This window comes from Limulus polyphemus, unplaced genomic scaffold, assembly GCF_000517525.1.
Source record: "Limulus polyphemus unplaced genomic scaffold, Limulus_polyphemus-2.1.2 Scaffold3275, whole genome shotgun sequence".
In the NCBI taxonomy this organism is placed as follows: Eukaryota; Metazoa; Arthropoda; class Merostomata; order Xiphosura; family Limulidae; genus Limulus; species Limulus polyphemus.
Window position 1 is genome coordinate 34,005 of NW_013668885.1, and position 16,264 is coordinate 50,268.

At 33.1% G+C, this 16,264-nt stretch overlaps 1 protein-coding gene across 1 annotated transcript in view; it reads left to right on the forward strand.

Annotated features, from left to right (window-relative positions):
• The window catches only part of LOC106469049 (transmembrane protein 94-like), a 100,951-nt gene that overhangs the window by 10,122 nt on the left and 74,565 nt on the right, over positions 1–16,264 (forward strand). The window contains exons 4-8 of the mRNA XM_022397445.1: positions 5,010–5,146; positions 7,398–7,594; positions 8,879–9,027; positions 12,828–12,933; positions 14,643–14,843. Of these exons, the coding sequence (XP_022253153.1) occupies positions 5,010–5,146; positions 7,398–7,594; positions 8,879–9,027; positions 12,828–12,933; positions 14,643–14,843 (790 nt within the window). The remainder of the gene's footprint in view (positions 1–5,009; positions 5,147–7,397; positions 7,595–8,878; positions 9,028–12,827; positions 12,934–14,642; positions 14,844–16,264) is intronic.

A 16,264-nucleotide genomic window follows, 5' to 3' on the forward strand; every position in this document is an offset into this window, starting at 1 on the left:
GTTGATTTCAGCAAACTCTGAAAAAACAAAAACTTTAGTATTTTTTGAATATCCTGGATTTTTCGTCAACATAATATGGTATTCAAGGTCCCCTAGAGGGAAATCAAAATGTTTTTGAACAAAATAGTGCTAATTTGGAATTTATAACTTCAATACAAGTGTAGTTTTATTGATTTAATCAATCACCATTTCTCAACCTCAGTGTTCATAGTATGATGTAATCGCCTATATTTCAGCTTTGAGAAGTCGTAGGCTAGTGATCTAAATTGTATTGTGAGCTCTTTTGTTGTTCTTTTCATGTGTATAAGCCAATGTGGTTACCATTTTAGCAGACTTAAGTAAAGATTCAAGCAAAGTGACAAAAGTTTATCTTTGTGATATGTTGCTAGAATATAAAATGTTTTCGAATAACTTCCACCATAATTACAGTCCTGTTTTGTTTATTTAAGCTAGCAAATAGTTTTGTTTTATTATTTTGTACTTCAGTTGAATTATGAAATTGCAATATGATAGGAAAAGAAATGTTTTTTATGGAACAATATGAGGTAGGCAATAACTCGATCATTTTATACTTTTCATTTCATTTTGTTGACAAGGCTCTGTTTGTTAGGACATGTTTACATTAGGTCTTGTCAGTCTAACTAACTGCTTGATTAGACAAAGAATACCACTGAGAAGAAATGTAAAAAATATATATATATATATATAAATGAGTATAAAATTAGCTTAAATCTTATCACATGTATTAAATGAAACCTTCTGATTGATAATTTATTAAAATTCAGCTTGCTAAAATGTTGGTGTCATAAAAGAAGTTATTTTCATTGCAAGCAAGTATTTGTAAGGACAGTGAAACTGTGTACAGGTTTTTTTTTAATCCAAACAAAAATCAAATTCACAGTTTTATAAAATAAAGATTTTAATGGAGAGCTTTATTAGAAGGTAAGAAGACAAAGAAATCAGTAATTGAAATTACAATCAAAATAAGCATTTTTAATTATTTCTTTAAAAACTTGTCATAGTGAAATTTTTTCTCCTTTTCAAAGTTGTCGCTTCATACAAATTTCACATATAGAAATAAAATATTTTGCAGAATCTACATGATCTCTATAAAGATCATTTCAAGCTTCAAACAATTTCATCCAATAGCTTTTTTTAAATGTATGAAAAGAAACTGTATGACACTTGCATCAAATTGATGCACTCAAGTGTTTGAGAGTTAATTGATGTCTAAACACAAGCTTATAGATTTTCTATTTTTAATATTTTTTTCAAACTTTTACTCAGTGAAGATTAAATCCTAGACCCCAGTGCTTTATAAGTTTTATTATTTTTTTGTTATACATGTTCAAATATGTACATTATTTTGGGAAAATAGTTTTATGATTGCTATTTATTCAGTTGTTGCATTAAATTAGTAAGTGCTTATTTAGTCACATTACAAAAAGGCATAATGAGAACAAGCTGACAAATGATGACAAACTTAAATCATTTGTTTCCAAAACATACATACATACCTCCACTTTCCACCTATAGCTATTACTCGACTCTAGGATTTCATCTTTGATCATCTAAACATTGGTCTGATTTTTTTCAGTTGCTCCAGTCCTTTTTATCCCACACAATTGCTCTTGGTGATATATGACTCATGATACTCTCCACCTACATCAATGCACCCTTTATCCTGGTACTGTGCAGATAATTTTATCACTTTTCTTGATAAAGCATCATTAATGGATTTCCCAGTATTACGATCATCTGGAGATATTTTGAATGGTATCATGTTATCTAGTTGATATTTTAACAATAATAATAATAAAAATATTGATTTTTTTCTTCTGTTTTGGCTCTGTGGTGGTACTCCAGGGGGCTCTGAGGCTGCATTTGAGGGCAATCCTTGACATTTTGAAAATAATCTAGATTCACTTTTTCCTGTGGCTTCTGTTAGCTTGTTGGATTTTCAGCCCCCTTGTGGGTCATTGGTAAGTTTAAGGACTCACAGTTCTAACTCTTGTATGCCATCAATTCCCTTTATCTGCAGGTTTGTTTTTCATGGCTGTTGACTTACGGACATCACCAGTCAGAGTGATTTGTGCTGTTTGTACACAGACCACCTTCTCTCTATGTTCTCAGACAAGTTCTTCTTACCCAACACTCTGTCAGACAGAAAAGGGGTTTCAGTCCTTTTCTCCAATTCATCAGCTCACTCTTTCTCTCTATGTCTTATTAGATTTTGATTTGGGGCATGTTCAGTGAGTGTCTTGAAGGTTTTGTTGCTTCCACTCGTACCTTTAGAAATACTAGACAACACTTTATTTTGGGCTCTCTTTGAAGGTGAGGTATCTTCTGTGAGTCACATCTAATCAGGTTTTTCTATGTCTTTAGCAGCCTGGTCGAATTGCCCGCTGGAGGTCACTGTGCAGACTGGTATTTTTACCTTCTCCAATACCTTTATCTCACATTATTTGTCTGATCTGGCAGTCTCTTCATCTGAGGGTTTTGCCTTCCCCCTGTAACTATCTTAACTATTTCTGCTAGATTATCCAGAAGGGTGAATATTTTTATTTCTATCTTTCAGGGTCCCTTACATTGAATGTTGCCCAGACAGGTATGCTGCACTAGCAACTGTTATTTCACTATAATTACTACTGGTTGCAACAGGCTCTGTAGAAATGAGACCACCTAAGAGCTAACCAGGTGGTATTACCATACTATACTGGACCTCCACTCATGGACTATCAAGAGTAAAGCTAAAGGGGATCCTGCCCATCCCTGCCAATCATTAGATTGAATAAATCGGGGTCAGTTTGCTTTTAAAAATTTAGGGAACTTGGTTCACCTATTGCACTGTTTCCAGAGCACTGTTCTTCAGGACTCCCCATTGGTGTTTTAGAGTGAATTCCTCCATTCTTGGAGAAGGGGGCAAAGTTGGGGCTTTCCACCCAGGTCCCTGGATGGAGTGATGCCAGCCTATGCAGGAGCTTACTCATAATACCAGTTCAGATTTGATGCTCAGCTATCCGGTTGGGGTGTGCGTGGCCCTTTGTTTTGATTAGTATCACTTCAGTATATTGTTCATGGAAGGAAGTCCACTATCTCCTTATAATTTTGAATGCAGAGTGGTCCCATCCTGAGTCCTTGGTTGAGCACAGTTGTTCCACATCCTCCCCGTAATTCTGGGGGAAGCAGAAGGCTCCTTGCCCACTCGGTTGGGGAGTGAAGATGAATGTTCATAATTCCAGACTGGATGAGTTCTGTTTCTTTGGTGGAGTACGGCATACACGGCCAGTGTTTGAGACAGGGATAGTATAAGTCTCAAAAAAGGGATAAAATTATCTGAATGAAATGCTTAATTACAGTACCAGGATAGAGGGGGCACACTGATGTACGTAGAGAGTATCACGAGACATATATCACCAACTGCAATTAAGTGGAGTATAAAAGACTGATGCAAGAGAGAAAAAGTCAGACCAATGCTTAGATGGGCAAAGATGAAACCCTGGCAATCAAGTAATAGCTATTATTGTGAGAAGAGGTAAGTATAATTGGAAATACATTTTCAATTTAGAAAAATGTTAACTTTCATATTTTAGTTCCTGGTCATCTATCTCTTTGTGTACATCATTTGAAGTATAAAAATATTAAAAACTACAAAAACATTCAATATATATATATTAATGAGGCACTTACATTAATGTGATACTTTAATGGATACTTTATACTCTCATAGATACCATATTTGGAGGAAAGTTCCTTTTAGATTATTCTGCTGCATTATTATTACTTAAGCAATGTTTTTAAATAACACTTGTGCAGTGGTTCATTTAGTTGGTAAGATTAGAGAAAAAGAGAGATTGTAATTCTTAATAAAGAGTTGTAAAGATCAATGTATTGAAGGAGTGTTTTTTAAAATCGATAATAGTGTCAAAATGTGTATTTTAAAAATATAATGGCTTTAATTTTCCTGAATGTACATTTCTTCTAAATTTTAACAATTTACTGTTAAATTGAGATGTATTATTAATTCTGGCATTGTTCAAAATGTACTCAAGCAGTCAGTTTGTATTAGAAATCAAAGTGATAAAATCTGACAATACCCTTGCCATGTAAACATTAGAATGCTGGTATTTTGGAATAAATTAGCAAGTTACTGCCTTATTCATATACTGTTTACTACCAGTGAGGTTCTGTATTTCATACTATTGAGTAATCTAATGTTCTTGCCTTTTACACCACTCATTCTACTAAATAACTTAAAAGATTGTGTGAAATGTGTAAGAAATCCTAGCAGTAATTAGTGGAATTAATTACAAAATTGATAGCATTTTTGTTTACAGTTTATTGTTTTTGTGTGTGTGTGTGTGTGTGTGACCCATATATTGAGGAGCCAAAAAAGTTGTAGACCCACGGGCAACTTGTATGGAAAAATTTGGAAAAATGTTTTTTAAATAGCCAATGAAGTCCGTAGGAACCCTCATCATCAATTCCCAAGTTAATTACAAACAGCAGTTAATATAATAAAATTATATTTTTAAATAGTTGAGTGACTATTAAATAGTATAGGAAATAGTCTTGGCAAATGCTCTTAAAATAGACTCTTTTACATTTTAACCTTCAAAAAATCCTTAAGGCTGTTCAGAGACCTAAGTTCCATGGATCTCCAATAAATGTCTCCCCAATGAAATTGTGTTCCTTTTCTTAAGAGATTTAATCCAACAAAATACTAACCTATTTACATGTTGTAAGAATTACAAATTGGAGTTGATATCTTGTGACAGTGGTTAATTTTGTATTTATGGCTTGTCTATATATTTTTTTTCTTCAAAGAATAGTTGCAGCTAAGCTAATAAAAATTCATTTGATTTGGGCTTATAAAGAATTTTGTAAATGCTACACTTGTTGCAATCTCAGTCTTTTGACTTAATATACTTTAAGGTATCCTTGTGTTAAATTATATGAGGGTTCTTTATGAAAAACATATTTGTATTAGTTTTACAACACTTTTACAGGTCTTTTACACTGGTAATTGAGAGCTTCTTCCTTCTCTTACTTCTTGTAACGAACACATATCTTGTTGGATGGGATGCAATGCTGAGACAGCGAGAAATGCTGACCAAAGGAGAAACTTTGCTGGCTGCTATAAGAGGTTGGTCTTCTAATTTTGTGACTGCACAGTTTTCAACTTTGGGCACACCTATGTTTTATCTAAATAATTTTAATTCACATAAACAAAATACTAGAGATACATAGTTAAAAACCTGTACATTATAGTTACAAGTACCAAAGTCAGCAGTATATGTGCTTGTAAGATGTTTGAAAATCTGATATTTGTGAAAAATATTAAAGATGTGTAACTGCTTTTTTTTTCAGAGTTTTGATAATCAGCAGTTTAAAACACTTGGGGTTCTTGTATATACAGAAAATAATAAAGAAAAATCCATTTGGTTGAGTATATATCAATGTCATTGTTTGGATGCAATCAGAAGATCAGCAATTTTGTTAGACCACATGTATAATAAAAGTACAGGAACACTGTTGGGTAGCACCCATAACTTTTCCTTATTATTATCACTTACAGAAGGTTGATCACACTTTATAAGAATGATGTTACAGCTTCAATGCTGAATTTGGAACTATGTACTTTATTATTAATCTTCCTCAAACCAAGAGCTTTGATTATGCATTATTGCTCAACTATGCAGTTTACACAGACCCTCCACTATACTTAAATGTCAGCTTCCTTCAACACTTTAGACCAACCTAAAGGCACAAAAGTCCATTGGAGCTGCATGAGGGACTTGACAAGATTGTTGTTTGGACATGAATGGTATGTATCCAGTTTCTTCCTCATGAAAACAACTGTTTGTTTCCCTGGAAGCTTGTAAACATTTGGGTTGTAAACCTCGACAACTTTACATCTTTGTCAATGGTACCGAGAGGTATGCTGAGCTTCATCACAATGGTTTACAGTGTTATCCTTCTGAATCATGGATTTTGTGAATGAAGGTTTTGCTTATGATTGGTTCTTGGTGCATTTTCATCGGTAGCATCTGTGTGTAGTTTTTTTTTTTTTACTTCTGTACAGAACACTGAAGGCTCCCTTCTTCAAAATGTAATAACCTCTAGCTTTACATCATCAAACAGTCTCTTGTATGAATATTTTTCTTCTGAAATGGCACTAGTATTTTCCCCCTGATTGTAAGTATACCTGTTGCAGAATTGTACTGTCAAATGATTTGGAAACCATTTCAAAATCACATATATATATATAGCCAATAAACATGTTACCCATGGTACCACAACTTGCCTCTGTTACTGCATAGAAATCATTTTTAAAAGTTTAACTAATATTCTCTGGTCCACTGGTGGGACAGCGGTAAGTCCTTGGGTTTACAATGCTAAAATCAGGGGTTTGATTACCTTCAGTGAACACAGCATATAGCCCAATGTGTCTTTGCTATAAGAAAACACACAGTTTTCTCAGTAGTACTTCTGTTTTCATCACTGTATTACATGGTGCACTGCCCTATTGAAATTAAAAACGTTTACAGTAAATAATGTTTGATAATAGCATAGAGAAAAAAATCTAGATGACATGTTTGTGATTTACAAGATAGTTCAGGTTTACATCTAATCAGATTCTAACAATTTGTATGTTTCTTCTTAATGCTAAGAATGCTTTATACTGTGATTGTTTCCAATTTACAAAATATTTTCTTTTGACATAATTGTAATAGTTGGTTTTCCACATGCTATATTTATGGGTAGGTTTAGACTCTGGGAAAGAACTACAAGGGCTTGGGAAGTAATATGTTGTATGTGGTAGAACATGTTAATTGGAATTTGTTAACTTTAGTCATTTAAACAGCATAATTTTTAAGTTGTATGTGAATTGTTTTCAATGAGTTAATTTAACAGTATGTTAACTCTTGGTGGCAAAATATCATTTCAGAGTCATAACTTCTGTTCTTCTCTTTAGGAGAATTAAACTTTTTCATGGTCTGGTTTGTAGGGAATGACAAATATGAAGGATCTTGTAGTTTCTAATGTGTAATTTACCTAGAAAAAGTGTAGTGATTATTAATTATTATGTAATATTCTCATGATTACAAATTAGTGAAGTGAATAGCTTGAAGGAATGAAAGACAATATGGGCAAGTATTTGGTAATTATGTTATCTGTTCTTTAGATAGTTATATCCATATAGATTGTGTATTTTGACTTTACAAACATTACTCAAAAAGTGAAACCATTTCTTAGCTGCATATGAATAATGTTAATAGTTATAACCTGCATGAATATATTCTAAAGACTTGTTGCGTTATGATATTGGGTTTTTCTTTGTATCTGCATAAATGGACATGTATGTATGCATATGTATTTGAACTTTTAATCAGAATGTATGGAGAAACAGAAGTGGACAGCAAAGAACTATCCTCACCTTCATATGCCCCAGTCTCCTTGTATTTCTCTTCAGTGGACACATCGTGATGGTCAACTAGTCAACTTACCATGTTGTCTACTGGTGGCTGGAGACGTCGTTACCCTGAGACCTGGTCACCATGCTCCTGCCCATTGTTGCTGTGTAGAGGAGGTTAGTCTTGTGTATGTGCTTTACTGTAAGAAGCCCATGTCGAATTTGAACCCTCAGTTATGTACTGTTGGGTATGTGTTTTAAAAAAGATGGGTTCAAGGCTAAGGAAAGTATTTTTTATTTGAGTCATTATCAGGAATATTCTCTTGTTTCATGTGCCTTTCTTGGGTCACTCATTATTACATAAGTAAGCATTAGGTGCTGAATAATTGGTGACTCTTGAGAAAAAGTTCTTATATTGTTTAATTCTTGCAGAAGGCTTCCTTCTGCAGCATTTAACAAATTGTATTAGGTTAATGTATCTTTAGATTTAACTGCATCATAATGATCTTGAGAGAAAGAGAGCTTTATTTAACTAAATGTCCACATGGTCGATCCATTGGACAACCATTTATTGGAAAAGGAGGGTTGACTGTTTTTCTGAATATACTACATGTATTTATGCAAAATGTGGCAAGCTGCTAGTCAAATGTACAAGTTTGTTGAACGTAAAAAAATCAGATGTGTTACAAAAGTATTTTTATGCAAGATATGTCTGTGAGTCAACGATGTCAGCCTGACTCAAACTCTGACAAGTTGGTTTGGTTGGTGGTGTCCATGTGAAGAATAAAAATAATTTTGTACATCATACATTTTGCATATTTCATAGCCTCTAGAATGTCCAAAATACACATCTGCAATTTCTTTCAGTACCCCTGTATACCTTATGTGATATTTACTCTCCTCTACCACGAACTGTCACTAAATCAGTAATGTTGGGTAAAATGAATAGTTGATTGAATGGCACTCTGTAAAAGTTTTTGGTATGTACACTTTGAAGCCCACCCATGCAAATAGAATTAATGCCTATACTTGTGATTGGCAAAATAAGGTCCATATATTACTTATATCTTTAAAAAGTTAATTATATCAAGAAAGATATAATCTTTCATATCTGTTAGGGGTGTTTTAAAAGTAGATGTAAAGCTGTAGTCAATCGTTTTAAGAAAAAAATTAACATTGATGAAAACAACACTAAGCCTATTTTAACTCTGTGAATTCTCAGTCTGTCAATCGTTTTAAGAAAAAAATTAACATTGATGAAAACAACACTAAGCCTATTTTAAGTCTGTGAATTCTCTCTTTTTCCTAAGATCGCATTTCTCAAAATTAGATTCTTTTGTAAATAAAGTTTTGGTTCTGATTAATTGGAACTTATAATTTTTTTTTTACATTATCATGAAATATACTTTACAATGTGTTATGTATGTTTGATTTTCATATTACTATAACATGGATATTCAGGAATTAGAGACAGTTGAGTTATCAGCAGGAGAAATTTATGCTCCAGCTACCCAGGACAATCCTGAAGTTTTGACCACTGCCCGTCTTCGAGCTCCATTACCCCCAGCAAAATTTCAGGTTCTAGAAACACCATATGCTGCAATATTGAGGTCAGAATTTTTTACATAAAAAAATTACACTTTTATGTTTGGGTAACCTAATTGTTTGTTAGAATTATTCTTTGATAAATTTATAGATCAGTAAGAAAGAAATATCATGAATAATAGATAAGAATAATACTTTGTGATAGAGGAGAACGCTGCTTAAAGCAATAGGTTTTTCAAATAATTAATGTTCATAGGAATTGATAAGCTTCTCATACACCAGTGTTCACAGTTGGTAAAATCAAAGTGAAATTTATAGTGTAGAACAAAGGTTGAGGTGTACCAAAGCACTGTTTTTTTTTGTTGTTTTTTGTGATCATGAAATGGCAAGTTATGAACTCAAACCGGTAAAACTGAAAAATTATTAGCATACCAAATTATAAAATAGAATATTATTAATATATGATTATGTTTTTTGATTATACAAGAGCAAGTGTTCCATTGTCTGTCCTGTAAAACTTAAAAAATTATGAACATACTAGTGTAGTATTTATATTCAAGTTATAAAATATAATATTATTAAATACCACTATGTTATTTGATTGTACAAGAGTTGTTTGTTTGGTTTATTGGAGTTTATATCTACATCAAACCACTGGTGTAAGAATAAAAAAGTAAAAATAAATCGAGTTAAAAGCTAAAAAATGTCCAAGAGATTGGTAAAAATCTCAAATAAATGTAAAAATGCCAATGGCCCTTAAAAAGCTAAAAACGCGATCAAGTCGGACAGTGTCACCATCACCAATGACACCGTACAACATCAGGGGTAAACCCTTAGATAGTACATGTCTAAAATGGTGATGTTGCTTACATTCATAACGGTGGCACAAAAGTAAAATGTGGACAATTGTGATCTGAATGTCACAAAGGCCACACATTGGCAGATCAGTCCCACATAAAAGAAAACAATGAGTAAAAGAACTGTGACCAATGCGTAGCCTACACAAGGTAACTTCCTCTTTGATCCTTACAGAAACTAGATGGCCAAAAACAAAAGTAGGCTTGATCTGGTAAAGCTTGTTATGAAGTTGCTCACCCCAAATCGATTGACAACTACTGCAGAACTGTCCCATAGGACTGTAGTCGATAAATGGAACAGGCAAGGCTGTGACAACACCAGAGCAGATGGACTTAGCTGCAGTGTCAGCAAGCTCATTTCCGCTAATACCGATATGGTCAGGTATCCAGAAAAACTGGATAGAAATGCAAAAGAGTGAAAAGTGGACCAGTCATTTCTGAATAGTGATGAGAACAGGATGAGAATTTACATTAAGCAATTCCAAGGCCAATAGAGAGCTAAGAGAGTCAGTGTAAATAGTACAGTTAGTGTACTGCTTAGCTTCTATGTGATCCAGGGCAAGAGAAATGGCAACTCGGCATTGAACACAGAAACTGTAGAGGGGATCCTGTGAACAACTACTGAGCCACAACAAACCATGGCAGAGTCCACATATTCACCTGATTTTGAACCATCCGTAAAAATGGGAACAGACGAATGGTTCTAAAGATGTTTGGCAAAGAGAAGATGATATTTCCATTTGGGAGTATCCACCTTCCTCATATGGCTTAAAAAAAGGTCACAGGTAGGGATGGTAATGAACCATCGTAGGATAGGCTGATCGTCGGACTCAGCAAAGTCATCTAATGACAGACCCAATTCAGCCAGCTGTGCCTGGATATGAAGGCCAAAAGGAGGAATGGCAAACCTTCTATTCTGAAAGAGAACAGCCCACTGAGGTAGTAAGACACAACCCCAAGTGGGATGTTGTGGTAAGGATCGAAGCTTGGTAGCATATTGTAAAAAAAAGTTGCAAACGTTGAAGGTGAAGAGGAGGTTCTTCGGACTCAGTGTACAGACACTGGACTGATGAAGTGCAGAAAGCTCCCGTGCAGAGCTGAAACCCCAGATGTTGAACAGGGCCCAATATCTTCAAGGCAGAGGGCCTGGCAGAACCATAAACCATAGACCTGTAGTCCAGCTTGGAACGTATGAGGGCATGATAGATCTTCAACATAGAACATTGATCTGCTCCCCAAGAGTTGTACAAGAGAGAATGTTACATTATCTGTCCAGTAAAAATGAATATTATTAACATGCCACTGTTATTATATAAGTATACAAAAGAAATTATTACATTTTCTGTTTTGTAAAACTGTTTTGCAAGACATTCTTTAAAAAAAAAGAAATAAGAGGATACTTTTTTCTGTTGGGTTATCAAACTCATAATTTTTTATTTACTTTTCATATTACATCTTTCTCCCAAAATATGTTGTTGTTTTTGTAATTGAAACAAATCTTTTATTCAAATGAATTTGTAGACGTAGCTTTTATCTTAGACTCTATATCTATATAATCAAGCCTGTGTTAGTGGTAGATTTATGTTTGGACTTGTGATAATAATCATTTGATTGGTAAACTCTTTAGTTATCACCTCAATATTATTAACAGATTGTGAGGAAATGTTGTGGCATGGGATACATAAAGAGACCAGAGAAGTTGTTTGTTTTTTCTTAAATTCAACTCTCAATGTACTGACCTGTTTTTATGCCATTCACTACCAGTAGAGTCCACATATGGCATAATATAATTAATGTTTTTGCCTATTACAATACTCATTTAAAAACTGATCAAAAAATTGTGTGAAATGATTTATTTTCTATGTATTTTTGGACCTCAGTAGTAATGAGAGGAATCCATTCTAATAGTGATGGTAAATAAAATTAAAAGACTCAGACCAACAAAGTCGTGGACCTATAAAGAACATGGTACATGAATAATTTATGAAAATGTGTTAAAAATGCCTATGGGATCCATATGGATCCTATTCGTTATTCTATGGTTATTTTGTCATTACCACCAAGCTAGCTATGACTCACCATGACAGTACATTTTAGAAAATGTTACATTAAAACTTGTGTAAATTATATCTATTTCTAAAATTCACTAGGTAGAATTGCTATGCTTTTCATTAACAAAAAAAAGCATTATTTTATGGTCCATTCCATGTTAATTGTAATCAAAAAGAAAAAAATGGTGATAAAGGGTAAAATATTGGTGTGAAAAACCTATCTGAAAATTTTACAGATAACATGATGTGGCTTGTGTAGACCTGATAATTACATTGCAAAGGTAATAAAGAATATACTTGGTAAAAGATCCAAAAATGGAAAGACTTGAGCCCTGGAAATTTAATGAAACTCTGATTAGATCAGGGTCCTGGATTTTTTGTTTTTGTTTATCAAATTGTTCGATAATTGCATCATTACATAGCCTGTTTTACTCTTTTGTGCACCCACCCACACACACATGTTTATATATATATATATATAGTGAGAGAGAGAAAATGTTAATATATGTGAAATAGGTATACTTAGATTCATTATTCCGTATATATCTTGATTTCAAAGTCTTTCTATGAAAAATGCAGGTTTTTTCCACCAAAATATAGTTTACTGTTATTTCCTTTTAATATGTGCAAAAGTAATATGCCCATGTTGTAGATATAATGTTTATAATTTTGTTTACTCTTCCCAGTTTACTAGATTGTGATAATTTTAACAATTGAGATTATTTATTAGTAAAAATAAGTTGAATTTTTAATGTAATCAAAAGAAAATTTGTTATAAACTTGCAAGTTACAATTGGAGAAGTTTAGAGGAAGGTTATATAGCCACAAAAATTAACTTCTAATTACATTTATAAGCCTGCTTCTAATCATTATATAGATAATATTTTAATATTATAAGCAACAAATTTGTTTTCTCAATTCTGTTAATTGTAGTCTGTATATTTTTTTAACTTTCAGGGGAGCCTTAGAAGAGTCGCTTGATCGGCCAGTATCTTTCTTCAACAAGGAACGGCATGGTGTGGTATTATGGTACCTAGAAGCTGTGATAATTCCATGTGTCCTTGTAAGTATTATCACAAAGCTAACGAGGATCTTGTGACATTTTTATGCTTTATTAAACTTTGATATTTTTTTCAGCAAGGTCTAGCAAAACACAGTTCTTGTTAAATCTAATGGTATCTGGGAGATGTTGATGTCTGGTTAGAATAACATACTGGTTGTTTGGCACAGATAGCCACGTTGCTTTGTGCCAATAAACTCCCAAAATCAATGAACCAGAATAATATACAAGCAGAGAACGTTGGCACTAGTTGAACAGTCTCAGAGAAAATTCATTGTGTTGGATTAAGTTTATATACATTTCTATACAAAAAAAGATGTAGTAATGTTTGACAATAATTTGTATACATAATGAATAATATGTTCTTTGCTAGACAGAATTATTACTTGTATTTATGTCAAAGTCATGCACAGGCAGTAGTAAATAAGTTTCATATAAAAACACATGGTAGTGTGTTGTGCAACCAAAACAACCTGCAGGACACACTGTGTGTTATTAACAAGAGTGATAGTTTAGCAATTTCCACTTTCTGTACCTCGGACTGGGGTAATCCAAACTACCACATATTTTTACTGGATGTGCTCTTCACGTACCAAATTTCAAACAATTCATCAAGAAATACATGAAATATAAAATCTCCAATTTTGATTGAATTTTGTCCTTTTTTCTTTCTTATTTGCACTGAAACTTTATTTGATAGAAAAACATACTTTTATGGATATTTTTTCAAATGTGGTTCACTCATAGATCTTTACAACCTACAATTAAGTGTTAAATTTGGTATAAATATAAGCCACATGTGCCAAGTTATTCCACAAAAAACACTCAATTTTAACCAAAATTTTTGTGCATGTCTATGTAAAAAGTCACATGAGCTATTGGTCTAAAATTTTTGATACAGCTTCACTTAAGAGTAAAAGTAGGCTGCTTTTAGTTTTTGTCATTTGGATTGAAAATGGCTGATTTAGAGCAGCAAAACTATAGGGTAAAAGCGTGTGAAGATACATAAATATTGGTTAGGCCAAGCAAACTAAATTAGCAGTTTCTAGCTGAAGTTTTCAAAAGAATCGTATGGGTGGACAGTTATTATTCATTAATCAATGCCAATATATTTTTCAAATCTGGTTGGTTCTGTAAAGTATAGGTCTGTTCTGAATAATAAGGTTTTGATCCTAAAGCTAATGTTGGTTACTATCGAGTGTCACTTTCTTACTTGCTGTGGCTTGTTGGTGTATATTGACAAAAAGTCATGGTATCTAATCAAAAACACCTGAGGTGTGAAAAAAAAGGTGCAGCCAAAAAAGGATTGAGCATGTGACTTAAAGGAATGAAACCAAAATTGGTGGCCAAACTGGTAGATACACTTATAGCATTGATAATAATTTTATGGCAAATATTCATTCATTAGTTAGCTAAACTGCATATTTTGTTTTACCTACCATCATGCTCCAAGTTGAACAAAAACTACGGCTTGGCTAACTAAAAAGTCAAGAACATATTTGGTAAGGTGTTATAGGCTGATATTTTGTCAAGAGTTGAGAACCAGTTATCAAGATTTTTAGTAAAATATACATAGTTAGTCTAACATTAATAGAGTGTAATTTGTTAACAGTTAAAAGATATACTATCAACACAACCGAACCTGTTATTTTTATAATAATGTTTAGAAGACAACATGAAAATTATTGAATATAATCACAAAATTTTCTCAGCTTTTGACAGTTGTGGTAAAAGTCTTGTCTTGTGTCTACTTGGAACGTGACATGATTCGATGGCCAGAAATAATTTTGCTACACCCTGTTGTAGCAATTCTTCCACTCCTACCAGTTACTCTACCTGTATGCTGGCTTCTCCTGAACTGTAGTGGCACATCCAGGTTGTTTACCATGGTTCAGTTGTCTAAATCACTTCAGGTGTGTGCTTTTCATTTTTAAAACTTTATTTTGAAATATACCGTGTATTGATTACGAGATTGAAGTGCAGGTTCAGAAAATATCTTTTTTTTTTCTTTTTTTTTGTCTATGATTTATCTAATCAATTCTATATTCAAAGTCTCATATATCAAACTTGTAGTCCCATAGAATACTTCTTGAGCTTCTGAAATTGAACTCTGGTTTTAATTGTTAAACTTTTATAGTTTTCTAATAGATCCTAAACTCTGTTAAGTTTTAAAAACTTAATGACAAATTTTTAATTTCTTCAGGTAGTATTTTGTTAAAATGAACTAAGAATACATTTGGATGTTTTCCCAAATTTCTTGAATACCAACAACAATTTAGAAAAGTCATTCACACCATAACAATTGTTGTTATAACAAATGGCTTATGTATATCGTGTTCTAACCACTACTGTGTTTGTTGTGTCTCAGCTGGCCCGAAGAGCTCTGGATTGAGCGGAATGTGTCCTTGGCAATGGACATGACAAATATAATGTGTTGGGAATACTATTATTATTATACACTCTTCCAGTTCTTGAAAATCTTTAAGGGACTAGATTAAGACAGGTATAATTAATTATAGTCATACTTTGCCAGCTTGGGAAAGTTGTTCACACCATAACAAATGTTGTTGTTTTGTTTGATTGCAGCCCATTGTCAATAAGTATTTTGTGTAATTAGTTGATAAATGAAGGCAAAGGATTATGGTCTGAATATAGCATTTAACTTCATTCCAAAAATTCTGATCTTAAGAGAGAGTCAGTTATACTGGTCAAGGAAGATACCAAAGATGCTGCCATAGTCTCTTAACCAACTTAGATACCATAGGTTTGGTGGATTGTTGTATACCATCTTGGAAGAGTCTTTTTCCACCTGTTTTGAAATGCATAATCTTGGGGTGGACATGTTTGGCATCATCATTCAGGTACAATTCTGAACGTTGTTCACAATTTTTAAATAAATTAACCATTTTCTGTCATGAGAATGTACCTCATACACTTGCACCACCTTTGGCAGCTTCACTATTGGAAAAGTGTAAGCTGAGTCGTGTTTTTTTGGGATTCTTCATGTGTTTTATTCTTGAATTAGTACACAAGGATTAAGCAAGACCCAACAGACAACATCAAACTCTTAATGTTATTCATTGTCCACAGAGTGTGCTCGAAGTACTACTGAAACTGATTTTTTTTTATATAAAATTTTGAGATAAAAGGTTTACAGACAAGATGTCAGTAGTCATTTTTGTAACATCCGTTGCTTGATTTAGTTAAGATAATTGAATCCTGACCAAAGTAAGGAAATGGTCAATTAGGATCCAGTTTTACAGACTAGATGTCAGTAGCCATTTTTGTAACATCTTTTGCTTGGTTTAGTTATAATATTTGAATCCTGACCACT